This window comes from Mauremys mutica, chromosome 9, assembly GCF_020497125.1.
Source record: "Mauremys mutica isolate MM-2020 ecotype Southern chromosome 9, ASM2049712v1, whole genome shotgun sequence".
Lineage (NCBI taxonomy): Eukaryota > Metazoa > Chordata > Testudines > Geoemydidae > Mauremys > Mauremys mutica.
In genome coordinates, this window is record NC_059080.1 from 81,867,562 (window position 1) to 81,895,532 (window position 27,971).

The 27,971-nt window shown below is 40.7% G+C and overlaps 2 protein-coding genes and 1 long non-coding RNA gene across 10 annotated transcripts in view; 1 reads left to right on the forward strand and 2 right to left on the reverse strand.

Moving 5' to 3' along the window:
• The window catches only part of VEPH1 (ventricular zone expressed PH domain containing 1), a 189,783-nt gene extending 189,000 nt beyond the window's left edge, over nucleotides 1-783 (reverse strand). For 2 of the 4 annotated variants that reach the window (XM_045029713.1, XM_045029711.1), the window contains exon 1: nucleotides 53-711. The gene's annotated coding sequence lies outside the window, so the exon portion shown is untranslated. Of the gene's footprint in view, nucleotides 1-52 lie in introns of all 4 variants that reach the window. The other 2 variants (XM_045029712.1, XM_045029716.1) reach the window with 2 other exon arrangements.
• Nucleotides 110-26,088, forward strand: LOC123377176 (lysosomal amino acid transporter 1 homolog). 5 transcript variants are annotated; one of them, XM_045029723.1, is made up of 10 exons: nucleotides 656-807; nucleotides 4,263-4,390; nucleotides 5,920-6,266; nucleotides 7,648-7,777; nucleotides 10,208-10,298; nucleotides 10,382-10,411; nucleotides 12,275-12,399; nucleotides 14,428-14,523; nucleotides 16,306-16,491; nucleotides 23,364-26,088. In XM_045029723.1, the coding sequence occupies exons 3-10, from the start codon at nucleotides 6,082-6,084 to the stop codon at nucleotides 23,463-23,465; spliced, it is 945 nt and encodes a 314-aa protein (XP_044885658.1). In that variant the 5' UTR covers nucleotides 656-807; nucleotides 4,263-4,390; nucleotides 5,920-6,081; the 3' UTR covers nucleotides 23,466-26,088. The 5 variants fall into 5 exon arrangements, with proteins under 5 accessions (XP_044885655.1, XP_044885658.1, XP_044885656.1 ...); XM_045029720.1 differs by lacking the exons at nucleotides 656-807; nucleotides 10,382-10,411 and adding an exon at nucleotides 110-227; XM_045029721.1 differs by lacking the exon at nucleotides 10,382-10,411 and having other exon boundaries at nucleotides 4,263-4,415.
• Nucleotides 23,016-27,889, reverse strand: LOC123377178. The gene is made up of 3 exons (XR_006582118.1): nucleotides 27,763-27,889; nucleotides 27,554-27,645; nucleotides 23,016-23,297 (listed from the first exon to the last, which is right to left on the reverse strand). It is a non-coding gene; the product is annotated as an uncharacterized LOC123377178 (long non-coding RNA).
• Between the last annotated feature and the right edge of the window lie 82 nt (nucleotides 27,890-27,971).

The following is a 27,971-nucleotide window of genomic DNA, read 5'->3' on the forward strand; positions in this document are numbered from 1 at the left end:
TAAGCACCAAAAAAGTAAAATAAATAATAAATAATAATAATAATATTCAGACCTTGGCAGTTGAAAGTGTCTGTCATAAGCCACTGAGTGGAAACCGTTAAGCACAAATCAGCTGGAGATGAAAATCCTTTCTCTTGTCCTCCACAACTAACCAGTAAAAGGCTTATCTCCAATATCCTAATGGTGTCCTACATGGAGATGAAATTACATAGTGTTCCACGTTAGTGGTAGGTACAATTCTGTGTGCGGGTATGTTGACTCGGGGTGTGTACGGGTACCTTTGTGGCAATTGGTATCTGTGTATTAGAGCCGCCCGGGTACTCTAGCGGTGTATGTGTATTTTGTCGCTACATGTGTATTATGAGTCAGTGCATGTGTGTTTTCTACAGGTCTGTTTATGGTGGCTTGCAGTGTATGATGTCAGTGGGTTGGTGTGTGTGTGTGTGACAAAGTTCATGGCTGTGTGCTGTGGGCGCGTGCCAGTGTCTGAGCACAGCTGTGTGTGTGTATTGTCTGTAGGCCTGTTGTGTGGGTCCCTGTGCGGGGGGGCGGTGTATTATTTGCGTCAGTGAGTGTCTGAGTTGTGTGCCCAGTCGGTGGTGCGGTGTCGCCGCATGACGGGCAGACGCCCCCGGCTGCCTGCAGAGGGCGCCCTGGCTCTGCTCCGGCTGCCGAGCTCTCCGTTCCCCCGGCGCGGGGCTGGGTGGGGCCGGGAGAGCGGCCTGCGGGCCGGGCCGGCTGGCAGGAGGCTGGGGAAGGCGCTGGACGGGGCCTGGCGCTGCAGGCGTGATGGGGCGGCAGAGGCAGGTTAGCGGTCCCCCGCTGCGCGCGGAGGCGAGGGGCTGGCGGGAGGCCGGGGACAGGGAGCCGCGCAGGGCTTGCGCTGGGGATTCAGCGGCAGGGGGACCCTCCCGCGCTGGGCTGTGAGGGTACGGGGCTGGAGACCCCGTGTTGGCAGGGGGGTCAGTTGGGGGCAGCCCCAGAGATCCCCGTGTAGGCAGTGGGGCTAGTTAGGGGGCCGGAGACCCCGTGTTAGCAGTGGGGTCAGTTGGGGGCAGCCCCAGGGATCCCTGTCTGCAGGGGGGCAGCCCCAGGGATCCTGCTCTTTATTGTGCTTTTGGGGTTCACTTCCTCCCCTCCCTCTTCATAGGGACTTTTTGCCCCCAGAAGGGACCTCCTGGTGAGCTAGGTAACAGGCAAAGGCCCGTGAGCTTCTCCCTCCCTTTGCCCGATGATTTCCTGCTAGGAAGCCGGGCAGCTATTGCTAGGTTGGTGCTTTGTTTCCCCCGCCTCTTGGGTTTGTTTCCCCTCAGCTCCACTTTGATCTGTCTTTGGCCTGGCCATACTTGACTGCCTCTTACCTTTCTTTGGCCTCTGTGGTGTAAATTCAGCTGATCACATTTACAGAGGGCACAGAATAAATATTGAAGGGAGGAGAAGCAAATGCACATGGGGCAGAGCAAATTGAAGGAGAGTTCATGAACTAAATGTAAAGTTCTGGTCCTCCTGAGAGACAGGAAATAGAGAGAGCTCTGGTATGAAGTGTGTGTAACAAAATAACGTCAGCATCCAGGTTAAAGTTAAATTATTTTCATTTGCTGGTGTTTAATACATCCTCATTACTTTTTCTTCTTCTGACCCAGTACTGTAGTTGCCTCGGGGAAGATACGGGCTCAGGATTAGGAGAATGATATTGCCAAGATTGTTTCTGAGTGGATCACAATACAAAAAAAGTTTAATAACCACCTCCATACATTCTTATGCCAGCTCCCCTGGTGGCATCTTTGAAGAATTCCAGTTCTTTGAAAGACTGAGAACCAAGGCAAGGACCTCTGGGATGGATTTGGGCAGCTTGTGTTTGACCTACACCCAGCATTCTTAATCTTTCAATGTACCTGTGAGATGGCCATTTAGCCCGCATGCTGCTACTGCTCACCTTGCTCCTGGATGGCTTGTCCCCTTTCAAAAATTGACCTTATTTCTCCAGCTGAATTTTACCAGGATAAACTGGGAGCTCTGTACTGAAAAAAATTAGTTTTTTTCAAATGTGATACATACATATTTGATTGTTGATCCTAAAGAGACAATCATCCATGCTGAGAGCATGCAACCAGGAAAAGGATTATTTAAAGAAAATAGGAACATTAAAGAGTTGTAGGAATAAAATAGGAGGATCAAGTGAGTGAAATAAGTTGTAAGTCTTATCATGTAGACTAGTTCCACTGATTTTGTTAGGAATACATAAATACAAATATTGCGCAATTGATTTTTCCCTCCAAAAGTCTCAAGCTGTCTTTAGTCAATATTATTTGAAACTGAGGGGGGACTACTTTCAAACCCATAAATTCATAGTCCGGCACCTGTAAGGGAGTCTCATTGCTTGGCATCCAAGAAGAGAGGCACTCAAAACTTAGTGGCCACTTGTGAAAATTTTCCTGCCTGCATCTTTCCCAAGGGGAGACAGGAGGTTTATGGTAGATCTCCTGAGTCCTAATACAGCCACTTTACTACAAGGCCAGCCTTCCTCTCTTCAATATAATCTTAGGGCTTGTCTACCTAGGGAAGTTTTCTGGGATAAGGTAGGGTGGGAAGTTAAAGCACAATAGCTCTTCTGATCAATTTCCCCATGTAGACAAGCCCTCATTACATGTCTTTCTGAGATCTGAGTACTGTAGTCTGTCATTCATTATGGTAGAAATGAATGTAACTTAGAATAATATTTCCAATGACTGAATGGCAGTAACTACAGTATGTACAGTCATCTTAAAATAAAAGCCAGTAAAATATCTAGAGGAAACATTTTTTTTATCTTCTTACAGAAATACAGGGTTGTGCACATAAAGAGTTGTGATGAAAGTAAAAGATTGATGCCTCCATACATTTTCTTTTCTTTTTATTATCACTGGTGACTCAAACAACACATTTTTCTCTTTCTGTTGTATCTATCTCCTTATCCTCTTGACTCTCCTCAGGGTATGTAGTCAGTTTTGAGGAAGCTAATTGAAAAAAAGTAAACTCATGAGCTTTAAGAAGTTGTTGGAAAAAGTTTAAAATTTCTATGCAGAAGGGAAGGAAAGGTGTATGAGCATCCTCAAGTGGACGAAACTGGTCTGAGACCAGGAAATCCTGCAATATTCCACCATCATAATAGATATGAGAGTTTGTTCATTACAGTGCATTTCCCAGTGCAACACTGAACTGAGTTAAAACAACCCCAGAAAGGAACAAAAGGACACTGACCCTGGCCTAGGAATAGCATGATCCGAGCAGCAACAGAAGAATGTGCATTTTAAGCCTTCCCCAGATCTTTGTCATAGCGAGTAGAGCTGGGTGGATAGCATACAGAGGTCCCAGCATCTGACAGAGCTGATGATTTTGTCATCATGACTTTTAGAGTTGCAAAGCACTGTGCAAAATTACTCCAATAGCTGGAGCTTTAAGAGAAACAAGCAATTATTGCAACAAATTCACAGAAGTTTCCAACACTGAAGTTAGGGTACCATGTAAATGTTAAGTAAAAATAATCCCTGAATAACCACATGCCTTAAATGTGTTGTGTGGCAAGAGGCCAAAGACACAGATTTCATTCACCTGGGAAGTGTTTGTGGCCCATGTAGTCTCCACCACCTTTTGAAGTGTTTGGTTTTCTGTAATGGCTGCAGGTTGGTTTGTTTGTTTGTTGGGGGTGGGGTGGGGGGGCACCATGGTGGAAGAGGGCAGGTTAAGGTACAATGAAGTCAGGTGACTGTGTCCTTATTAACTTGCTTATACTCAATACCCACATAGATGTACAGCATTGGAACCATAGTTTTGAACAGTGTTTAATCAAATTGCTCATTTATCTAGCCCATTCTACAGATCTGTGAAATAGGCATTGTGAGAAATGGAATCTGACAGCTAAATGTTCAGATTATATGGGTGCCATAGGTGCACAGATCATTCCTTGTTAACCAACCCTTACAAAATGTAAGAATCTATCACAACAATAATACTTTTTGAATGATTGAAGATACTTGCCCTTTGGCGTCATGCCTAACAATTGGTGTGGTCCATGACTTCAGTGGTGCAAGATCAGGCAAGTGTATCTAAAACATGCCTGTCTCCCCTGTAACCATCCACACACAGTTGTTAAACTTTAAAAGTGACTTGCAGAAATGGCTACAAAGATCAGTAACTTCAGCAATAAGTGCTGAACCATTCACTAGCCAGTCTAAATGGGGGATTCAGTACAATGTCAACATTTTTTTGTATTTTTTTTATAGGTCCTGTGACATCAATTCCCCTACAAGGTTATCCAGTTCCGTCTGCAATGTGATACCCCAGCCTGCACCACATTATGACGACACAGCTACCAGAGGTCTCATGGAAGTATAGAACAGGCCCTGGAAGGGTAAAGCTAATCCCAGTTTTATAATGTACAGCATTTATTCTATGCCATCAACCTGTAAGATTTCAAAAGACATTGAAAATACCTTCTTGTATTATAAAAACAGCTTCAACCCAATCCCTTACAGACTGGCTACATAATCTAACATGGTTCTGTGTTACCTATAGTAGAAGAATGTGCTCTCACACAGATATTAATTATTCCCGTTATGCACTTGGAAGTGTGTGTATAAAATCTCTAGAAACCTGAAATGACTTTCATGAAATTCTATCATTAACCTAAGAGTAAGATTTATCAGGGTGGTGCTGATGCATGTAATTCCCTTCCCAGGCCCACTCCCACATGTACGATATATGGATTTCATACCCTGTATCTGTGATATCTTCATGCAGGCTTCACTCTGGAGTTGCTACTAACACCTCCACAACACTCTTGGAAAGCTTGTTTTCTAGTTCATTCCATGATACTTGGTCAGTGGCATATTGAAAATAAACTTGTACTTCCTGAAAGCTCTTTGTTTTAATTTTACTCAGTGCTGAGGCATGCCTTATTTGTGTTTTAGAAAAACTGATGTTTCTTGAGCCTTTCAAGTAAGAAATGTAACTTACCAGCTGAAGCAAACAACAACAAAAAAGTTTAAAATATTGGGTATTTTACTTGAAATACAGCAATATAAAACATGCCAAACTTATAATAAAGGGAAAACAATTTTTAGAAATCCATTGGGAGTATGATGTTTTGTGGCCTGATTCAAAGAAATATATTCAGGAGGACTTATCTGGAAAGTTACAGGAAATCAATATTTTGTTATTTAGACTCCAGACCAAGTTTAAACAGAATTCTATTCTTAATTATCTGACATCATGAACAAATTCTGTTGTAACAGATTTTTTTCTTTTCGTTTTTTTTAATGCATACACATATCAGAGAGCCAGAATATGAAGCCCTTATTTGCACTGATAAGCAATACTTACATGAGCAGTTACACTGAAGTCAGTGTGGGTATTCATGTGAATGAGGGGTTCACAATCTGACCCATTATCATTAAAAAGAGTATTTGGTAGCCCATTGTTTGACTGGGCTAATCTTACCCTAAGAGGCCTCGATTCAAAACCTGGCTTTGGTCTGAAGGGGAAGTGAGTTGCTTGATTAGTGTATAGTTTTTTCACATTACAGATATATTAAAGTTTGGTACCACTGCATAGCTGTCAGTCTCTACCAAAGGCAGACCCAAGTACTAGAATGCCACAGGTAATGTAAATTAGGATTATGCATTTGTACATTGTGTGGAGTAACCTGTACAGTATCTGCTTGTGTAATACCTGGTTCTGGACAATGCCATTTGTCCTTTTTAATAAGCAGTAAATATAAGCAAGTGCATTATGGATTAGAGTCTGTATTTGCAGTTTTATTCTGTTTGACTTTATGTTCCCAAACAATGTTTCCTGTGGCCAAATTACTGAAAACTTCGATTTGGTCTTTTAAATTGATATAGTCACACTGGCTGTATTTTGTGTCATTGAATTTGGCAGGTCCATTTATAAGATTGGAAATATTTGCTATATCAAGTCATCCGTCTGGATGTGGAGGTCTTTTGAGAGAGAGGATATTCAGCATTGATAAACGGATTTGCGGATTTGCATGGGGTAAAAACAGCCAAAAATAAACTTCTGAAATTGAATCTCAGCACTTGAATGATGGCTCCTCAGCTGTATACACATGCTTTCAATATCTCTCCAGTAGAGAATAGGAGATTGTGTATAAATGGAACACCATGGATTTGGCATCTCTTGGAAGAATGTGTAGAAAATGCGTGGGAGTACTGGAGCGTTGTCATAGGACTGATTTCCATTGTCTGTTTTCTGTTTGCTGCACTACCGTAAGTTTAAAATCTTAAGCAGTCTTCAGATTCACACAAGTAATCTTGCCTGAAGCCTTTTTCAAAAGCTGCCTTTTTTAAGTTGATCTTGGATACATTTCTGTTTCCATCTGCATAATAGCATATGCCAAAGTAGTATGATGATCATGTTTAGAACAGTATTTGATGGTTGGCAAAATACCTTGATGTACTTATTCTATTGTGCCAATCTGACACAAATCTCTGCCCCTGAGAGCAAATGAGAATAAGGCCCCATGTCTAGGTTAGCAAGCTTACAGCGACACCGAGACAGCTGCGCCATTGTAAGATCATTCGTATAGCCACTCTGTGCCAATGGGAGAGAGCTCTCCCATCAACAAAATAGCCAACGCCGCTCCCAGAGGTGGTTTTATGTAAGCAGGAGAAGCTCTCCTACCAACATAGCACTGTGCATACTACCACTTCTGCCAGCCAAACATACGTCATTCAGGGGGGTGGGTTTTTTCCCCATACAGCTGGGGGACATAAGTGGTAATGTACATGGACTATGTCACCCTCACCTCATCTCCCTTACACTTGAATATGTGCACACACCTGCAGTCTTTAGTGGAGAGTGGACTAATATTTATTTAAACCACATGTTATATCACACATACTGTCCTGCTGCTCCTAATCAATGGACACTGGGACCGAGAAAGGGTCAGAAGCAGAGTGTCAGTCAGCATTTCTGCAGTGCTGTGTGAGGTGCTTATGCAGGCAGGGGATGGCAGGAGTTGAGTAGGTGAAAATGTCTCAACTAAGTGAAATCGAGTTCAAATAAAAAAAATCTGTCCACATAGGGAGAATATTAGTTACTGAACTAGTAAAGGGTGTCTGGAAATCATGAAAAATAAAACCATTTTTGAGCCTTTGAGCCTCTGAAATATTATTTGAAAGGCATCTTTACATTAAAACTGTGACATTGGTGAGCACTGCATTAATCAGCCTAATAGACTCTCATACCCTCTGTCATAGAAGTTTTGTGTATCCCTAGCCATTTTATTGCTAAATGTGAATGTTTTTCTAGTTTCAGCCTTACTAAAGATGGTTACTACAGCACTGTACATCAAACACTAATAGCTTGGTTCTGCTGTCCAACAAATGGTGTGTTTCACTCCTTGCCATGGAAAATAGAACATGGAAAAATAGAAGCAAGCAGTATTGGGGACAGGGTTGAGCCTTTTGTTTCTAAGCTTAAGAGAATCAGAAATAGTGAGCTGGACTTATTTTTTTTCAAAATACTAGTTCAGTCGCTTAGTCCCTCTACAGGAAATTCCTCACGACTGGGCTTTTTTAAAGTAAAATGTATTTAAAGAAGTTAAACATTTCATGTTTGCATCTCTTGTGATTTTTTTTTTCATAGTCAACTTTATGTTGCTTATCAGAATGGAAAAGTGGACCAAGCACTCTCTCTGGGATTTTTGCTGTGTTGGATTGGTGGGGACCTTACAAATTTCATAGGCTGTTATTTAACAAATCAACTACCAGTTCAGGTAATCATCTTTTCTACATGATGATTTATCATTTTGAAAATATATCTTTTTAGCTGTTGCAGAGAGAGAGATACTAGAAAAGGAAATTATCACCCTTTTATAAGATTGTGTTGTGTGGCTTTGTTAGCACAGTAGGAGTGATTCTGTATCACCAGCTAGTTCCCTTTATACTGTTACTTGTATTGCATAAACCATTTCACACAATTAAGCATTTAAGTAGACTAAATGGGCTTTATTTGATAAAAGTTCAGTGGGAATTTTTCAGTTAATTTTCAAAGAAGTTTCCCTAATAAGTCGGGTTGGGAGTGAGTGGAGTCAATTAACTTTTTGTAGTTTAACAACAAAATCAAATTGTTCTAGAATAATAGAAATGTAGGACTGGAAGGGACCTTGAGAGGTCATCTAGTCCATCCCCCAACCCATGCAGGACCAACCATACCTAGATCTTCCCTGACAGGTGTTTGTCTAACCGGTACTTAAAAACCTCAATGAGAATTTCACAACCTCCCTTGGTTACCTATTCCAGTCCCTACAGTTAGAAAGCGTTTCCTAGTATCTAACCTAAATCTGCAGCAAGGGAGATTTAGGTTAAAGTCAATTATTTCTTTTCCTACCTTCAGGGACATGGAGAATAATTGATCACAGTCCTCTTTATAACAGCTGTTAACATATTTGAAGACTTACCAGATCCCTCACAGACTTATTTTCTCAAAATTAAACATATCTAGTGTTTAACCTTTCCTTATAGGTCAGACTCTCTTTGAACATTTTTGTTGCTCTCTTCTGAATTGTCTCCAGTTTGTCCACATCTTTCCGAAAGTGTGGACCCCAAAACTGGACTCAGTACTCCAGCTGAGACTTCAGCAGTGCGAAGAAGAGCAGAAAATGTACTTCCTCTGTCATACATGCAGCACTTGTGTTAATACACCCCAGAATATTAGGTTTTTCACAACTGCATCACACTGTTGGCTCACATTCAGTTGTGATCCACTGTAACCCAAGATCCTTTTCTGCAGTACTACTGCCTAACTAGTTGTTCCCCATTTTATATTTGTGCATTTGATTTTTCTGTCCTAAGTGAAGTACTTTGCGCTTGGCTTTATTAAATTGCATCTTGTTGATTTCAGACCAGTTCTCCAAGTTAGACTCAGAAATGGAAGGGACCTCGAGAGGTCATCTAGTCCAGTCCCCTGCACTCAAGGCAGGATTAAGTATTATCTAGACCAGTGGTTCCCAAGCTTGTTCCGCCACTTGTGTAGGGAAAGTCCCTGGTGGGCCGGGCCGGTTTGTGTACCTGCTGCGTCCGCAGGTTCAGCCGATCACGGCTCCCAGTGGCCGTGGTTCGCTGCTCCAGGCCAATGGGAGCTGTTGGAAGCGTCACGGGACGAGAGATGTACTGGTCACCGCTTCCAGCAGCTCCCATTGGCCTGGAGCAGCGAACCACGGCCAGTGGGAGCCGCAATCAGCCGAACCTGCGGACGTGGCAGGTAAACAAACCGGCCTGGATCGCCAGAGGCTTTCCCTGCACAAGCGGCAGAACAAGTTTGGGAACCACTGATCTTAGACAATCCCTGATAGGTGTTTGTCCAACCTGCTCTTAAACATCCCCAGTGATGGAGGTTCCATTGATATCCTTTTAAATTGAAGCTCTTACCCCTTTTCCTTGGCCAGTTGTCTATTAGTAAAGGAAAGGAACTAGGTCAAATAATAGGTTTATCCGTGAATAACTTGAAAAGGATACTTATTGCAGGAATAGGAAGATTTCTCTGTGAAAAATACCAATGATACTTTAGCTGGATCTGCAGTCCTTTCTGCCTTTACTGATTTACTTTCCCCTCTTGCTTTAAAAAAAAGTATGCTTCATAACCTGGAAGGCTGTCACAGGCCATAAGGGAGACCAGGACTGGGTGGAGACTAATTTCAGTTTATAACACAGTTCTGCAGCTGTCAGCCAGAAGATCCCTGTTCAGGCAGCATTACTCATTCTATCTCCCCAGCTGGGAAATAGCAGGAAAGAAAACCACACCCTTTTAGTATGGAGGAGGCAGTGAGCGTGCACACAGCCTTCCTAAGTGAACTTCTGGTTTCCCGGGTGGGACAGACACACATCTCTGAGCAAGGGAAGGGATTCAATACCTAGACCAGATAGGGATTGTTCCACATTCCTTTAAAATTTGTTTAAACCTTTGCAATTGTAGCAGTAGTTGGACTGCATAGCTCAAGCTCTGTGCTGCTTCAGGTCTAAAGACCAGGAATTTGCCTTACTGTAAATATATACTGCAGCAATCTAACTTGTTTGTATCCTAAACAGCTTTTTTGCAAAATTTTGGCGCTTATCATCTGTGTTCTCTACATCATGTAATTCATTTCCAAAAAGACTGCCCTGTTTTGTTGAATGTATAAGAAGGTGCATCTTATGTTTTCTTTTAGATTGTCACTGCCATCTTTTATGTTAACATGGACATAATTGTGATCTCACAGTTTGCCTACTATAAGCTCAAGAATCAGAAGACGACAAAATGTAAGACTTTCAACAATTAATTCATTTACCACAATATGAAGTGGAATACTTTGGTCCTTGATATACTTTTCTTGAACTTTTAGGTATGAGTTTTCAGAGGGGTCTAAATGGAGGTGAGCACCTAAATCCCAGTTAAAGTATTCTTAGGCCTCTGTGAAAATCCCATTCTTCCTCCTTAGGGCATGACTTACCATTTTTGGAGAGTAATTTATATTTGTCCCTAAATTCAACTAGTCTATTCAGAATTTGTTACATATTCCTAGTTGGCAAAATACTGTAATAGCTGTGAGTATTTTCTGTGAAAGACTGTCACTTTATAGAGGTGTTTAAAAAAAATGCAATAAATTTTGTGGAATCTAGTTGCTTGCTTTAGCTTATTCCTTAGCTGAAAGTAGATAGTAAAACTATCTAAGCATATGTAAAAAGAAGATTGAAAGCTTGCATTTCTTTCCATTAGGCTCTGTTCAATTGGTTTCCCTAATTTTGATCAAAGTTGGACTTTTTATTTTGTATTTGCTAACTGCATAAAATATCTCGACATTTGCATGTGTTCTGTATGTGTAACTATACATAGTGAAAAAGACCCAATGGAAAAGGAATGAAATTACTTGAATTGCTTCATAAAATCCTGCCATTAATTATAGTGTTTAATCTTGAAAAATTTATATTTATATTTATATTGCAATAGCAGTCAAAGTTCTGTTCAAATTGTAAAAGCTCAGGAAGAACAGCATATTACCTGACCATATCAGTAGTAACATTTTTAAGTCAAAATATAAATATTAAAACTAAAGGTCTAACAAAGGTAATAAAAAGCAGAGTTACAACTTAGACGTGCCCAGCTGAATAAAAAACCAAGGGCAGCAGATATGGAACTGCTCTTAAATCCATGTAATATCTAATCACATCAAGATTAAGATTACATGGTGTATCCTTAGCTCTGATTTTCCTTTTTATTTCATAACCTTAAAAAAATAAAAATAAAAGGAAATTCACAGTTCCGGCTGCTGTGCCCCTTTTCAATCACACTCATGCCTAACTAGAAGGTGAAGGATAGTTTTGAGGTTAAGGTGGTAGTGTGCAACTCCAGAGATCTGGATTCAGTTCCCAGTTCTACCTCAGACTCTTGCATGGCCTTGGGCAAATTGTTTAGGGCCAGATATTTAAAGGTATTTAGCTGGTGCTGCGCTCAATATTGCAATGTCTAATTGATTTATGAGACTGGATTCATTTTCAAAAGGGATTTAAGAGCTTAGATCCCATTGACCGTCAGTCAATGGGAGTGTAGCACCAGCTAAATATCTTTAAATATCTGGGCCTTAGTCTTTGTGCTTCAGATGCCCATCTGTTAAATGGCAATAGTAATATGTCCTTTGTCTTGGCTGTTTAGACTGCAAACTCATAGGGCAGGGACTTTCTCTTACTGTATATCAGTACAGCTTCTAGCACAGTGGAGTGCTGCTTTCATCTGGAGCCTGTAGGCACTACCGTATTATAATACAAGAGGTACCTTATCTACTGAATTATTTATATTTTTTTCTGCTATTTTGAAATCCTTTATAGGCGACTATAGCCCCAATCCAGCAAGTCACATAAGTGCATGCTTAACTTTAAGCATGAGTAGTCCCATTGACCTGAGTGGGACCACTCATATGCTTAGTTAATCATGTACTTAAGTGCTTTGCTGGATGAGCCTGTATTAACAGCAAATTAGTCCTTTGGGACTAATGGAATGAAATTTACATTCCAAATGTCTTTGTATTTGGGGTGTTTAGTCAATAGTTGTGGAAAGAAAGTATTCTGTTGTATTTAGCAGTTTTTTGATTATTGTACTAGCTAAACCCGAACCTATTAGTAAGGAGCTAGTTTAAAAAGTGGACTGAATGTGAAACTTGTCTTTATGTGTAGATGTTGCAAATAGCAATGTTACTAGCCAACAAGTCATTTATCAGCTGACTTATTGTATTTTATTGTAGGCAGCATAAACCTGAAGAATTTCTGTGTAACCTGGGTCCTGATGTGTATAACATTGTGTGTAATTTTACCCAGTCAGCTACTGCTACGACACCAAGACCAGAGTACTGTGCTGGAAGCTAGCAAGGTAGTTTGTTTTTTAGTTAACCTCCCCCCTACACAGAAAGACTATACATATAATTTTGGTAAGGATTGTGGATATGCTTCATAGGAATTTGTATGATAATCCTAATTGCTTTAGAAATTGCGTGTGCGGTATTATGGGTATTTGTTTGAAGGATACATGCCAAACCCTGACCCCAAAAATATAGAAGTTGCCTAAAAACAGCTGTCGAGATGTCTTGCAGTTCAATCTTCCTGACTTAATATTTGACATCAGGTTGTATTTCCACCCGGTATTATTAAAAGGCAACTAATTAAGCATTACACAGCTTTCCAGTTTGTATGAGTGGAAATTCTGAAATAATTTTAATTATTTGTAATTAACATGTTTAGCTACATATACTAATTAACTAATTTTTTTTGTAGTCATTTAAGGCAGTAGTAAAAATCACTATTGTTTTCTTTTAAACTTGTGGCCTGAAAATATTATTTGAGACATTAAAATCTCTGTCAGTGAATTGAGTTCTTTTTTCTCCTAAAGAAATCTTGAGTGCGCTCATGCAAGCTTTCAGCTTGCATTGTATTGGGATTTCATAGTTTGTACCTGAAGAAATCTTTCTCCATCTTCTGAAAGAAGGCAGGCTCTTTTTCTTGCCCTGAATCTCCCCTCTCCCCAACCTGGTTAGATTTTCCTTCAAAAAAGTGAGGACCATAATCTCACAGTTCTCCCAGTCTGAGAATATTTCTTAATGCCATTCCTAGATCTAGACTACTGCTGCATTATTTCAATCATTGTACCTGCCTATTGAGGAAAAAGATGTACAGGAAGTAATGACTTAGTGCAAACAAATGGAGCATAATTCATATAATGCAATATCCCTTCTCCTGAGTAGGGGCAGGAGTCTGAGAAGATACTGTCCCTCTTTTGAATTTTGCAAGCTATGAATTTACGCTTTTTAAGATGCACTTTATCTTACTAATGGAGATATATTAGGATGCACAACTCTGTAGTAAATTAGAATGACAGATGAATGCACCTTCTCATCGATACTAGATAACATAGGCACTCATTTGAAGACTGGAAACCCAGGTTTACCCTCTGATATGGAAAGGGCTAGCTCAGTGGTTTGAGCATTGGCCTGCTAAACCCAGGGTTGTGCATTCAGTCCTTGAGGGGGCCATTTAGGGATCCGGGGCAAAAATCTGTCAGGGACGGTACTTGGTCCTGGTGTGAAGGCAGGGGACTGGACTCGGTGAGCTTTCAAGGTCCCTTCCAGTTCTATGAGATAGGTATATCTCCATATAATAAATAAATTAAAAAATTTGTATCTGTTGTTGCCTAATACGAGAGTTGAGGGGTACATAGGTGCTGGAACTAGGGGTGCTGCCTGTGGCTTGGTGTGGTTTCCATTATATATGTGGTTTACAGTTTGGTTAAATGTCTCTCAGCACACACACACACACCTATAAAAATTGTTCCAGCACCCCTGGAGGGGTATATTCCATCATTTTGCTGATCTTCATAATAGTGTTGGTTTATTACCTATACAGTAATCCAAATTACTTTGCTCAGCAGGGAAGCCTCTTATTTTCAAAATGTAGCAGAGTGGGGAAACTAACATGATTCCTGTTGAACACAGTGGAAAATTCATTAAGTTTCCTGCTGTCTTGCCACGCTGTGCTTAACTTTTCGCTGGCCATTGCTGTAGTTCTTAATTTTGACTTTAATCACCAAGTCTAGCTATTTCACTATTGAGAATAGATGCAGTTTGCATTAATATTTAGCATTTAAATCCCAACTGTTGCATGTCACTATCTTTGCTTCTGATGTGCACCACTCAGATAAAAGTCAAACTCTTTCTAGCAGTCACCTCTTTGGCCATTTACAGCAGCATTGAACTGCTTTGAAGGGAGTTCTGGTCCAGTCCCTTTCTATAAAACCAGTGGCCATAATGCAGGCCTTGAGAGGAAGTTAAACTGTAAGTTAAAACCCCTTGAATTGCTAAAAGGCATTTTTAACCAAAATCTCTTTGTGCTTTTGTTGGTTTTTCAGAACACTCTTGGTATGATCGAAATGTCAGGCTTCATTTGTGGCTATGTATCTTGCATGTTTTACTTGGGATCTAGATTTCCCCAGCTGTATAAAAATGTAAGTATATTTTTGAGAGAGTTCACTTAAATTGCATAGTGCTTCCTGTTGCTTGATGCACTGGACTCTTCCTCTCACTGAACACAAACTTCCATTTCCATTTGAAATCTGAACTTTGCATTTGGGACTATCTGAAATGGGAAGAGGCAAGGAAGGAAAACTGTTTTCCCCAAAAAAGAGAGAGGTGCAAATTCCAGGAAGATGCACAGCTTTCAGAGAGGACAAGAGAAGTAGATCTGAATTTATAAGGTTGGGGCAGAGGCATGCATTGCTCATAAAAAACAAACACGCAGTTTATATCTCTAGATTGCCAAGTGTTCTCTACTAAATAAGTAAGAAAACAATGTAGAGAGTTTTATAGAGTACAATGAGTTTAAAACATCATCCACTGTGACTTCAAAGATCCCATTATTGATTTCATAATCTTCCTGCTGTCAATGAATAAGGCTGCTATTCTTTCACAGAGGTCGCAGAAGTCACGGATTCCATGTCTTTCCATGACCGCCATGACTTCTGCAGGGGCTGGTGCGTCTGACTTCAGGGCCAGCTGCTCAGGCAGCCCACAGCCAGCAGCACCGGCCACTGCTGGAGTGACCCATGCCCAGCTGCTCTGGTGGTCCCCAGGGCCAGCCACACCAGCCGCTGCTTGGGAGGCCCAGGGCCAGCTGCCTCTGGGGACCGCCCGAACAGTGGCCGGTGTGGCTGGTCTTGCGGACTGCCTGAGCAGCGGTCCTGGGGGCAGCCCCCAGGAAGCACCTGTGCAGCACTCCTGGGCACCATCCCGGAGCCAGCTGAACCAGCCACTGCTCGGGCAGCCCCAGGCAGCTGGCTCTGGGACTACACAAGCAGCAGCTGGTCCTGGGGGCGGCCCCCTGGAGCATCTGAGCAGCTGTCCTGGGGCCAGCTGCACCAGCCACTGCTGCGGCCCTGGGCAGCAGAATAGCCACTGGTGTGGCTGGCTCTGAGGAGTGCCTTAGCAGTGGTCCTGGGGATGCCCTAGGAACTGCCCGAGCAGCAGCAGTCCCCAGGCGGCCGGAGCAGCATCCAGAGAGCAGTCCCTGGCAGCAGCAGCCGGGGACCAGTCAACCCCCAGCACTAGGTCAGGTACCCCCCTTCCCAGCAGGGGTTCCCCGGAGCAACGGGGCCCCAGAAGTAGAGATTTAGTCAGGGGTATTTTTGGTAAAAGTTATGGACAGGTCACGAGCCATAAATTTTTATGGCCCGTGACCTGTCCATGACTTTTACCAAAATTACCCCTGACTCAGTCTTAGCTTTATCAATGAGTGAAAGATTTTATATATGCAGAGAACGACAGGCATTGGAATGCATTTTGATCTTACTTTGAAAAAGACTTGGCACAGTGAACTGCAGTTTATTTCCAGTCCAGCAGGCCTCTCTGAACTAAACTATTACAGCATTTTCAAAATGCTCCACTGGAGAAAGTGAAGGAGTAACAGATTTCTGAAGAAATAAACAGTAACATTTTATAATGCGCTAGAGTCCCATTCTGCTTTGCAGCTACAGGAGTTAACATGCATTATTCCCCAGAACTATGCACATTACTACTGATTTCGATTATTCTCATGCAGAAAGTAATAGATCTAGTGGAGGCAGAAGAATTAGAACCATAGGTAAATGTTTTCTAACTGGAAAAGAATAAGTGTTTGAAATTGTGGGGGCATGTTAGAAAGTAAAATAACTGGAAAATATCCATAACTGGTCACTGTAATATATGTGACAACTTTTATTTTCCTATCACATTTTTTTTATATTTATTTGTAGTTCCAAAGAAGATCCACGGAAGGCACATCTTACCTGCTGTTTGCATTAGCCATGATGGGAAACTGTACTTATGGACTAAGCCTTGTTTTAAAGATCCCTGCAGCTGAATCTCTCAGAAACCTTTACTTTTTACACCATCTTCCATGGCTCATTGGGAGCTTTGGAGTTCTGTTTCTAGATATTTTTGTATCCTTTTTCAGTTAGAGCAAGAGTTTCTCAAATGTGTGTTTGTAAATATTGGATAATTTGAGATTGAATTGGTATTTTATACAGTTTTTATTCTGCATCTAAACTGATTGTGACACGTCATCTTTTTTAAAATGATTTGCCCAGTTCTATAAAAGGGCCAGTAAATCTGAATAAGGTATCCAAATAAAAGCTACATTGGATAGCTTTTCTTTTTGTAATCAATATACAGTAGACCAAATTTTCAATTTAAGGCGTGCGCAATGACCCTCCCATTTGTGCATGGCTAATGTGTGTTTAATACCTGAGAAACGCACAAAAAGTATTTCCAAGTGCACAAGCCAGATTATAACTGAAACTGGCCCATTTTTAAAGGTATCTTAAATTAGTTTATTTCCAGACTCATCTAGAGGTAAAGGACAAACATGAAGCATATTAAGATATTTTTGAAAACATAATATGTAGTGAACATACATTGCAGTTGCCCATAAAACTAAGTGCATCACCAGGGGTACAAACATATGCACCCATGCATTTACGTGTATCTTAAAGTCAGTTACTATGCTTGAAGAATCATGCACAATAGCGCACATTACAACATGGGTTAGCGTGCCAGGCTGCTGTAACAGACAGAAAGAACTTGGTCTTAAATGAACTCTCTTAATTAGGATTTGTATTGTGTACGTTTCCAGTGTTCTAGTTATTGCTATATATGTGCACTCATTCTAGGAAGATGATTGTTCTTATTGATTGCAAATTGTTGAACAATATTGAGCCTTTGTTTCATAAGTCTAGTGAATGATAACATATTTGTTGGTCTTACCACTCACCATCTGTATAACTATCTACCCCATTATTCTTGCCAGTTAAAATTCCATGTTTTGTCTATAAAGCCAGTCAAAGAATACAGCAAGTTGTAGGAAAACCAGCCCATTTTAAATTGAATTTGGGCTCCTATTTAGTAGCTTTATGAATTTAAGTGCAACACATCCAAGGAGGAGCTTTGGGGCAGGTCTACACTACAGCCGGATCGATGCTCTGAGATCGATCCACCAGTGGTCGATTTAGCGGGTCTAGTGAAGACCCACCAGATCAACAGCAGATCACTCTCCAGTCGATCCCTGTACTCGACCCCTGACAAGAAGAGTAAGATAATTTGACGGGAGATTTTCTCCCATTGACCCCCCATGATGTAGACCCCGTGGTAACTCAACCTAAGGTATGTTGACTCCACCTACGTTATTCACACAACGCACAGTCAATCTGTGGAACTCCTTGCCAGAGGATGTTGTGAAGGCCAAGACCATAACAGGGTTAAAAAAAGAACTAGATAAATTCATGGAGGATAGGTCCATCAATGGCTATTGGCCAGGATGGGCAGGAATGGTGCCCCTAGCCTCTTTGCCAGAAGCTGGGAATGAGCGACAGGGGATGGATCACTTGATGGTTACCTGTTCTGTTCATTCCCTCTGAGGTACCTGGCACTGGCCACTGTCGGAAGACAGGATACTGGGCTAGATGTACCTTTCTGACCCAGTAGGGCCATTCTTATGTTCTTATGTAGGTCGACTTACCACAGTAGTGTAGACATAGCCTTGGTTTTGTCACAGCAGAATAGTTTCATGTGAACTAACCTCTTCCATTACTGTACTACTTTAAGCAACTGCACACAGTAGAACTGTAGGATGAGTTTTGGTACACAAGGCCCTCCCTGCTTAATATTAAATGAAAGGTTCTGTGAATTACTGGCTACTACTGAGATCCCAACAATTGAGTCAATACAAAATTCCAAACCATAATTGTATGGAACTCAGAGCCTGGATTTTCCAGCTTTAATTTCTCTAAGCATTAGCATTTAAAGGAGGTATTCCTGACCTGTCTGGATTGAGAACTTCAAGTCAGTAGCTCAAACTAATGAAGAAGAGGGATACAATATTTAAAGTGTAAAGTTGGGATAGAGTGAAAAAAAGTCTGAGAACCAGCTTAAAGCATGTATACAGTTCAGTTGTTAAAACTCCAGATTGACTAACACACTTCTTCACTCAGGATAGCCAACCCTGCTCTGTGCATCCGAAGACATGAAGTTCTAGTAAAAGGTCCTTCACAACATGAACACAGAACTTCACTACAGTGGTAATACACTACTGAGGATAACTGCCTGTTTTGAAATTAAGAGGTGTAGTTCTATTACTGATGACATATTTTTCTAGCATGAGCAGACTGTTACCTTTCATAGCTCTTTGCCCTGGTTTGGACATACATGGCTTTCGTGCCCTAAACAAAGCCCTGAGATTTTTGGCGTTAGCTGGGAACATAAAATTGCCTGTATTTGCAAAAAGGAAAATCAGAATTTGATGCTGATTACCACGACAGTACACTACTTGCATATTTGTACATGCCCTTCCATCATGTATTCCTAAGAGGAACTCTGATATTGGCCACAAACTGCCCAGAATCGCAATGCTTGTGTGCACATGACATTCATTTCTCAGTTTTGACTTGATTAGAGTCTGAATCCAATCCTACTAGTAGTCCTCCAGTTCAAATTATATTGAAAACAGATGCTTCCAACCTGGCTTGGGGAATTTGAAGTAACTTTGTAATCAAGAGAAAAGGAGAAACAACAGCAGACCTCCTGCCTTGAGACGTCCTCAAGATATGGAAATAAGTGCTTTCCAAAAAGAGCTTCATTACTGTTTGTTGCAGAAAATGCTAGCAAACTCACACACCACATTAGACAGTCATGAGTAAATCAGAAAGAGATAAGCAGGATCTTTCTTGATTGTTGGGAACAGAGGGAGTTCGAATAGAAATCTCCCAATCTTCGGAAGAGAAGAGGTGTCTCAGTTGTGTATAATCACTGCCTTTGAGTGATTAACTTTCTTTTCTGGTATTTAATTTCTGAGAACATCCACAGTTATATTAGTTGGGATACGAAGCAGCAAGGACAAAACCAACCTCTAACTGACTGGGTTAGGATTATGCTTCCCCTGTCAGCCAGTTACTCCATAACTGACTTCTATAGAATTTTTGCACATATGTCTGTTGCAGGGGCAGCTGAAGTTAGCCAAGAGACTAGTGCCTAGACTGAAATGGCTGGGGGAGGGCATTCTCCATAGATCAGTGGGCCCCAATCTTTTCTTCTGGCACCCGCCAGACGAAGAACCGTGGCAATGGCAAAGCATCCGCCGAAATGCCGCCGAATTTCAGCGGCAACATCTCTCAATGATGTCGCTTGTCGTCGGCAAGCAGCGTCATCGAGAGGCGTCGCCGCCGAAATGCCGCAGAAATTCGGCGGATGCTCAACCGCCGGCCAGGACGCAGGTGCATTTAGATGCCCCCGCGGGCGCCATGGTGCCCGCATTGGGACCCCTGCCGTAGATCAAGTGGGATCCTGGAACTTTCTTCCCAGTGGTCCAGGTTTGTTTCATATTTAGGGACATTGGAAGAGTCATAACTCTTCACTGGCTTTTGGTTGAGGTACAGGGTTGGGTTGGCATAAGAGTTTGGCTGAATGTGCAGTTACTTTAACTTCATCATAAAGTACTATAAAATGCCAAATATTAGAATAGTTAATGCCCAGTTCTGCCCTCAAACACATGGATGCAGCTTTAACTGATTTCCCTGGAGATTTAATTCAGTGGGAGATCTACCCATGTGGATGGACAGAATTGGGCCATTAGGTTTCCATCTTGAAATCTCCCAACCAGCCCCATTTGAACCTTTTAATTGAATCCCCAAAACAATGCCTTTTGCCTAGATTAGACAGACCCTAGTACAGAGATTTCCCCCCCCCCCATCTCTGTTTTATTTGACATGCAGTACATTAAGTCCGGCCTTTGTCAGCAAACTACATTGAAATGTAGTTATTCGCAGATTACATTGTTACGAGAGGGCCAAAAATAAGTATAGTCAGCCAGAGCTAAGCAACAATAGCCAGAGTCTTATCAGTCCTGCCTCTTGTGATTTGCTGGGCAACCGTTTGGAATTCATTATATACTTTTACAAAACATCATTGCGTTGTAATTCAATTACATCATGCAGAGAATCTAAGCCTGACCTGGCAATTCAGCAAGGGCAGTTTCCCAACTGAGCATACAACTTTCTCCTCTCTCAGCATCTGTTTTTCTCAGGATGGTTTCATATATCACATATTGCACATTAATATCTTTATATACTTAGAAAACAAATTTTTGACCCATTAGTTCACAGTGACTGTCCAAGACTTGGTTCTGTCTATTTAGTATGGCTGTGAGCCAGCCAAGCTGTCTGCATGCTCAGGCCTTCGTTTTCATTGAGAAAGTTATGGACATGAACAGTAAGCATGCTTCCATATAAAAGAGCTTTAGCGGTCTTTAATTTTATTCTTTAAATCCCCAAATAAGTGCACCTAGTAATAAAAATATGTGCTGGAAATATTGATCTGAAATTATACATTGCAAATTATTTGGAATTGGTTCCTTCCCATGCTCTTCATCTCATTAAACAAAACAGGCCACCAGGCAGGTAATGGTCATGGGCTAAGTATGATAGTCTGTGCTGGCATGCAGGAGATTCACCTTTGTCCCAACTCCCAGATCTATGGCCTGATTTCAGTGGAGTAACTCCTTATCCACACTGGTGGAAGGACTCAGTCCCACAAGAGCTCTTAATGCTTCATCAGGAGATGAAAGCACTCAGCACCCTCAGAAGGTGCTCAGTCTCTTGCAGGATGAGGTCCTCTAAATCCTGGTCTCTTGGTTTCCTGACCTACAGTAGCCAGAAGTGCTATGCGGCTAACTTGCTCAGTTCTAATCAGGGAGAGAGCCCCATGTTAATACAGCAGTGAATAAGAGTGCTTATCTACTGTCTCTGAAGGAAATCCTGACTAGTCTTTAGCTGGAAGGGACTCCAGAGGTGGGGTATTGTAAAGCTTTGGGAAAGCAGGGTGATTCGTGGGGCTGTGCCTAGGATGTAGAGAATTGCCTCCCTACCCACCCGCACCTTCCAGCAAGCATCTATGGGAATAACATTTTTTGAAATAGCAGCATGCCTGAGCTTCAAACGTCTCACTGCTACGGTCTACTAGACAAGTTATTTTAACTTGTTTAAAGTGTTCCCAGTGGAGATCTGATGTGCCAGGTTTCCTCCCAGAGCAACTCTCTTTCATTTGTAAAATGGGATTTGAAGTATAGTGGTAGTATGACCGTCTTACCTAAAGCGGTATGAATAAGGGCTTGCATTGTACTGTGTGCGTGAAGATACCTGGTAAACAGATGCCCCCTTGTATCAATTTTCCTCTTTCATGCAGGTCCCTATGACAGAAATTTCCTTCCTGATCCCATCCACTTCACCTCCTCCTTCAAAACCCCTTCAAAGTTGGATATAAACACTAATGGTAGTTTGGTCTAATACAGTGATTTTCAACCTGTGGTTCACAGACCCCTAGGTGTGTCCACAGACTAAGATTTCCAAAGGGGTTCACACCTCCATTTGAAAAATTTTTGAGGTCAAATGAAAAAAAGATTGAAAACCACTGGTCTAGTAGATGAGACGCTGGTCTGGGAGTTGGCCTTGGATTCTATTCCTAGCTCTGCCCTGACCTGCCATGTCACCTACGGCAAGTCACCTCTCAGTGCCTGTGTGGGTTTCTCCTCCCACCTTCTGTCTTGTTTATTTGGCTTGGAAACTATTTTGGGGTAGGGGCCATCTCTTACTGAGCATGTGTTTAGTGCCTAGCACAGTGGCACCCTGATCTCCCAGTTGGAGCCATGATGCACTACTGTTATACTAATACATTAAACTAAATATGCATTGTTTAATTGAACCTCTAGCACAAAGTGACTGGAAAGCCGGGTTCTCTCCTCATGGTTCTGTCCCTTTACCATGCTAAGAAAGGAGTGTTTTAAAGTGAGCAAATTTGTATATACGGGGTTAGAGTTTGTGCTGCACCTCCAGGAGGCACAGTACAGAACGTGCAGCCTAGAGGGAGGGGGGAAAAGGTATCTTTAAGCTGTCTCTGCCTCCCAGATTCTGGGTGTGGCTAGGGATCAGAGTAGCCCCTACAGTAAGTTAGAGCAGGCCCCCAAGGGCTGCTCTCATTTATGGTGGCTCCCTTCATCTGCTTATGGGCTGCTTTGCAGCCCAAACCAGGCCAAGTGCAAAGCACTGTGGCCACTCTCCGTCATGCCTCTAAAATGCTCTCTATGGTTCCATCCCCAGCATAGCCCTCTGCCTGGGGTTACGGGTGGAAGGAGTACAGTGTAGGGCAATGTCAGTCATACACTGCTCCTGTGCTGGAGCTTTCACCTGGGGGTCATTGTGGCTTCTTTATACTGCTGCAAGTCACCGGTGACATATATAGGGGCCAGAATGAGCACCAGGATCCGGTCCAATGTGTATTAATTTGATCATCATAACTGAGGATATCTGAATTTAATGTATTCTGTCACTTGGAGTTAAAAAAAATTCTGAATACTGCCAACAAGATAGTAATCTTAAATTTCCAGACCACCACACTGGTAAAACTGACTAACTCATTGCTGTAAGATATAATTGAGAACACGTGAAACAGGATTTGAAGGATTACACACATATGGTTTAGAAATGTCCACAGTTCAAATTAAAAATATGGATATAAACCCTCATGCATCAGAGCATAAACTAGCCATTAACTAGCTAGGAAGAAACATTATAGGCATAGTAATAGTAATCTTCTGTAGAGAGTTTTGAACCTTCACCTGAAGAATTGAAGTGATCACTGCCCGAGACTGGTTGATGGACTAGATGGCTGGCTGGTTTTCATCCTGTCTGGCAATTTTTTTGTTCTTAAAAGAGCAGAAAATGACATCTTTATATCTCATGTTGTTCATTTCCTTACCCAAAATATCCAGATGACTGCACAATTTATTATGTATCGCAAACAGAACAAGAGAAGACCCAGTTTAGTGGCATTGGAAGTGGAACCATTACTTGTGAATGAAGAGGATTCATAACGTTTCTGTCTCTATATACTGTTATTTTTTCAATAAAGTTTACATTTGGAGAACTTGAAGATTTTTCACAGAGTAAAGATTAAAATTGCATAGGGACCAAGCTTATTGTCAGTGGCTTGTTCTTGTAATATTGTGAAGATACTACAAAAGAAAATATTATTTAATGTCTACTGTACAGTGGGTGCTAAGATGGCACATGTAATCAACACATTTTCTTCTGAATTACCCCATTTTAGTCTTTTGTCTCCTGCAATGTGTTGTGTTCTACAGTGAGGAGTGCTCTAGAAATACCTAGAATATATGATCTCATGGTATATTCCATATTGTAAAGTAACTCAGAAGAGTGCTGGATAATACTATTGTAATTCAATGCAGATATTTCTCAACCTAGCAAGCTGTTGCGGCAAAAGGTAGTATAACTAAACTGTAAATGATAAGGTCATGTGAACATTTTTAATCCTGCCACCATATGTAAACAGCAGGTCTATATTTTGAAGATACACATATATAGCTCATTAATGATAACATGGAACTATAAAGTCACCAGCTGAAATTCACCCACGTGCCACAAGTCCTTTCAAGGCATACATATCACTTAAGGTTTTTTAAGCCTTTAGAATAGGGTCATGCATAGGCCTTGTGTGGGCTCTCCATACAGGGCTGAATTTCATCCACCTCAAGAGGAGAATGAAGCCTTTAAATGCCTTTAATTGAGTGATTTTAATCCAAAGGCCAAATTTTGAATGCATAAGCACATGTAATGGGTCTGTTCATGTAATTCCCATTAAAATAATTGGGAATTCACACAATCTAGTACATAATTTTACTCCCACATTTGTTCTCTTCTTGGTGTGTGCATGTTACTTTCATTAAGATAATACCTGTTTAGTGCATGTTGTGTGGAATGTACTTATAAATTACTGTATATCTACATTTTGCACAACCTTCCTCTCTTTTCAGCCTTCTGCACACATATGGTCTAATCATTAGAAATTAGAGATAAAAGACTGACTGCATTTTTTTTGCAAATGCAGGATTACTGGGAGGCATGTCTTTAATATACTTTGAGCAATATAGACAAGGACAAATAAATCATTTTATCCAAAATGTGTATTGAAGAGTAACTAAACTTTTTTGCTGACAAAAACTGCCATAAGATTGTCAACAAAAGAATTCTCACCCTTTGAAAAGTCTAAATCTTGTCTCTCTTCATATGGATTATTCAGCATTTTCCTTTTGTATAAATTCTGATAACTATGTTAAAAGGGACACTCAATTTGAAACACATCCAATTTACAAAAGAATAGTTTCAGTTATTACATCTGCCCCCGAGTTCCCCTGCTAAATTTTGTGGTTTTACATTTTCTAAATTTTAAACCCTTTTCTGTCTTGCTTTGTGACACCTGTATAAAACGAGAAAAACATTTAACTGTAGGGAAACTGTCTATACGGTAAGTGCTGTCAAATGTACAGACTAAAAATCAAAAATTAATTGTTCACCTCTGTAACCTTTCACTAGAGATTAAGTATTACTTCTAAAAACAAGTTAAAGATCAAATTTTTAAATTAAAACATAAAATCTCCAACTGAAGTTGGAATGATCTAATCACTGCAGCAGTGTTCTATGTGAACGTTAACTACATTCTGTGACCTTGTTAGAGCAAGTTAAAAATCAATGATTAGTCCACAAAACCTAAGACTTTGAGGATAGTATGATAATATTGCATATTGTAGGTAGCACAAAATAGCATTGTATGTACTGTAAATAGTTGCAACAGTTCTATATTGTGTAATATTGTATGTGATACAGTAAATATTGACTGGTCAATGTAATTAACATATCTTTCTTACTCAGCAATAATTTAGGGTTTTGGTTTGTGGTTTTAAAGTTATCACAACAGCTAAGAAATGCTGAAGTAGTGTGCCAGTGGAATTATTCCAATGAGTATCTTGTAAGTATTCCTCCAAGTGCTTTTAAGATACATACCCTAATTAGGCAAGACACTTCATTTGACTTTAGTGGGGCTTTGTGTGGGCACCTGGGATCAGTCTGCTTGGAGAAGTTTGCAGAATCAGGCCCTTAGTGCATATTTGAGATGAGTATGTATACTTCCTGATTTCTTAAACTGTTGGGAGAGTGGGTTAGAATTTGACCTTTCCAGTGCATAAATTCAGAAACAATTTGTCTTACTTGTAGATTTATATGCTGTATTTAAGAGATTACCCAAAAATCTTCCCTTGCTGGTGATTTAAACCATATCTTGTTACTTTTTAATGCAGTTAACATTTGTTCTTGCATCATTGCTTCAAGGATTATCTTCCCTTTTCATTACTGTATGTAATCCTGTTTTGTGTTGTGTATACTGAGTCTATATTGCTGTGGTTTATTGAAACAACCAAATATAGGTGATACAAAATTTACTGTGATTTAGTTTAGGAATATTGAAAGATAATTTAACATCTTAATATATAACAATATTAAATGTCATTATTTATTGTGTGTGCGTTCACATGTGTATATATTTAGGACACTATCGTTTTAATTGAATACGTTTCCTTTGATAAAAATAGGTGTCAAGGTAAATCTTTTGCTGTAACTGTTAACCAGATAAATAGTTATTTATCATGTATTTCTAACAGTGTTTTTTATTTCATATTACTATATAGGGATTCAGTTCAATCAGTGCACTGATCATCTCTTTTGCCAATCCCATGGTTATTCTGTTTTCTGAGACAGATCCTTCACTGATGTAAATCAGCATAGCTCTGTTGAAATCAGTGGAATATACTCCAAATAAGGATCTGTTCCGGACTATTTCTTGTTTGTTAATTTGAAAGAGAGTGTGAAATAACGCAATCCAGCATAGCTACTTGGGTAAGAGAAGAAAGCTGACTTAATCTCCTTGCTCTGTCCCACTAATTCTTCCCCGACGCTTCTTGTAATCCAAGATTAATAGCATTGTTTTCTTATTTACTGTCATGAAAACCTGATTAACTAAAGTAGGCATCTAAAATGTCTCTAGGGCTCCCTGTACAGTTAAACTCGCAGCGTGAATCTTGTCATAGGGCATACCTACCTAAACTAACTCTCTTCAGCCTAAATCGGAGTGACCTCCAAGGTCATTGCGCAGTGTTTCTAATTACTTGTGTCAATAAAGCAGGCAGATACAGAACTGCCTCTGACCATCTCCTGAAGTTTATCCTCACAAGTTTTCTAAAATTGTTTTTATGTCCCCTCCCAAACTGTCAAAATAGCGTAGAATAAGTGGTTTAGCTACAGCCATAGGAAACATCAGGCAAAAGCTGCTGCTGCTGGACTCCTTTATGATCTCAGAGCTCCCTAGTCCTATTAATTAATGTTTACTCTATACAACCACTTATGGAAGCACTGAAGAAAGGTAACATGAGCTCCGTGGCAGTCCAAAATCCTCCAGAGGGTAATTTTTTTTTTTTGCTTCTGCAGCCCTCTTTTCCTTACAGATGCCATAAACCAGACCAAAAAACACAAACGTTTGAGATTATCTTCAATTTAAATGTCAGAGATTTAAATTTTGTTTCTCCATTTGTCTACCTTACCATGACTAACACGACTAATTGTCCAACAGATCCTTGCTCACCTGTACCAGTTCCAAAAGGACTCTCAAAAACTTCACAACACTAGATATCAGGCAATAGGTTCCTGGTGTATAATTCTGCCCTCACATTCACAATTACAGTTCTGATTAACATTAATATGAGGAAGAATTGGGCCCTTGATGTCCAAATAAATAACAATTCTTAGTGGCTGACAGCCTTGGAAGCTTAGAAGTTTCTCAGTTCAGCAAACCTCTTTTGCTATCATACTGAAAGAAGACCAGGGCTCTTCCTCATCCCTTTGTTCAATAGCCATAATATTAAAAGATTAAGAATGGTTTGAAAGCATGGGAGAATGGCATGCTCTCTTACCTACCAGACTCTTCATTGGAGCAGTTCTCTTTCTCTAATAACCAGACAACTCAGTGGTTACATGGTAATTACTCCCCATTTACAGAATCAGGTGTGTAGAATTTACAAGTTTTTTTCCTGTTCTAAGGTAGTTATATACTTACCTATAGATTATTTTCTTCTGTACTTACCTGTTAGGGCTTTTTTCCCCAGATGAAGGCAGTAATTTTTCCAACTTTTACTGTAGTAATTGCCCCTAGGGTAAAACATGAGATTTAGTAGAGCTTCCATTAGTACATAAGAAGCCTTAAGGTAGAAATGCTAATGTTAGAGAAATTGTATTTATTCATAAAGAGTGACCCTCACTGAATACCTTATAGATAGGTCTGTGGGATGTAATATTCAGCAAATCCAACTGGCTACTCTTCCTACTTCTTCTTAAGCAATTACTTAATTGCTATTTCCATTCCTCACTGCAGAGTTGCCTTGTTATAGGGGGTGTTTCCCATCATGCTTTTCTGGAGGGCTGGCCTTTTAAATAGGGGAGAGTCAAGCAGCTGCATGCTGAAATGGCTATTTTGC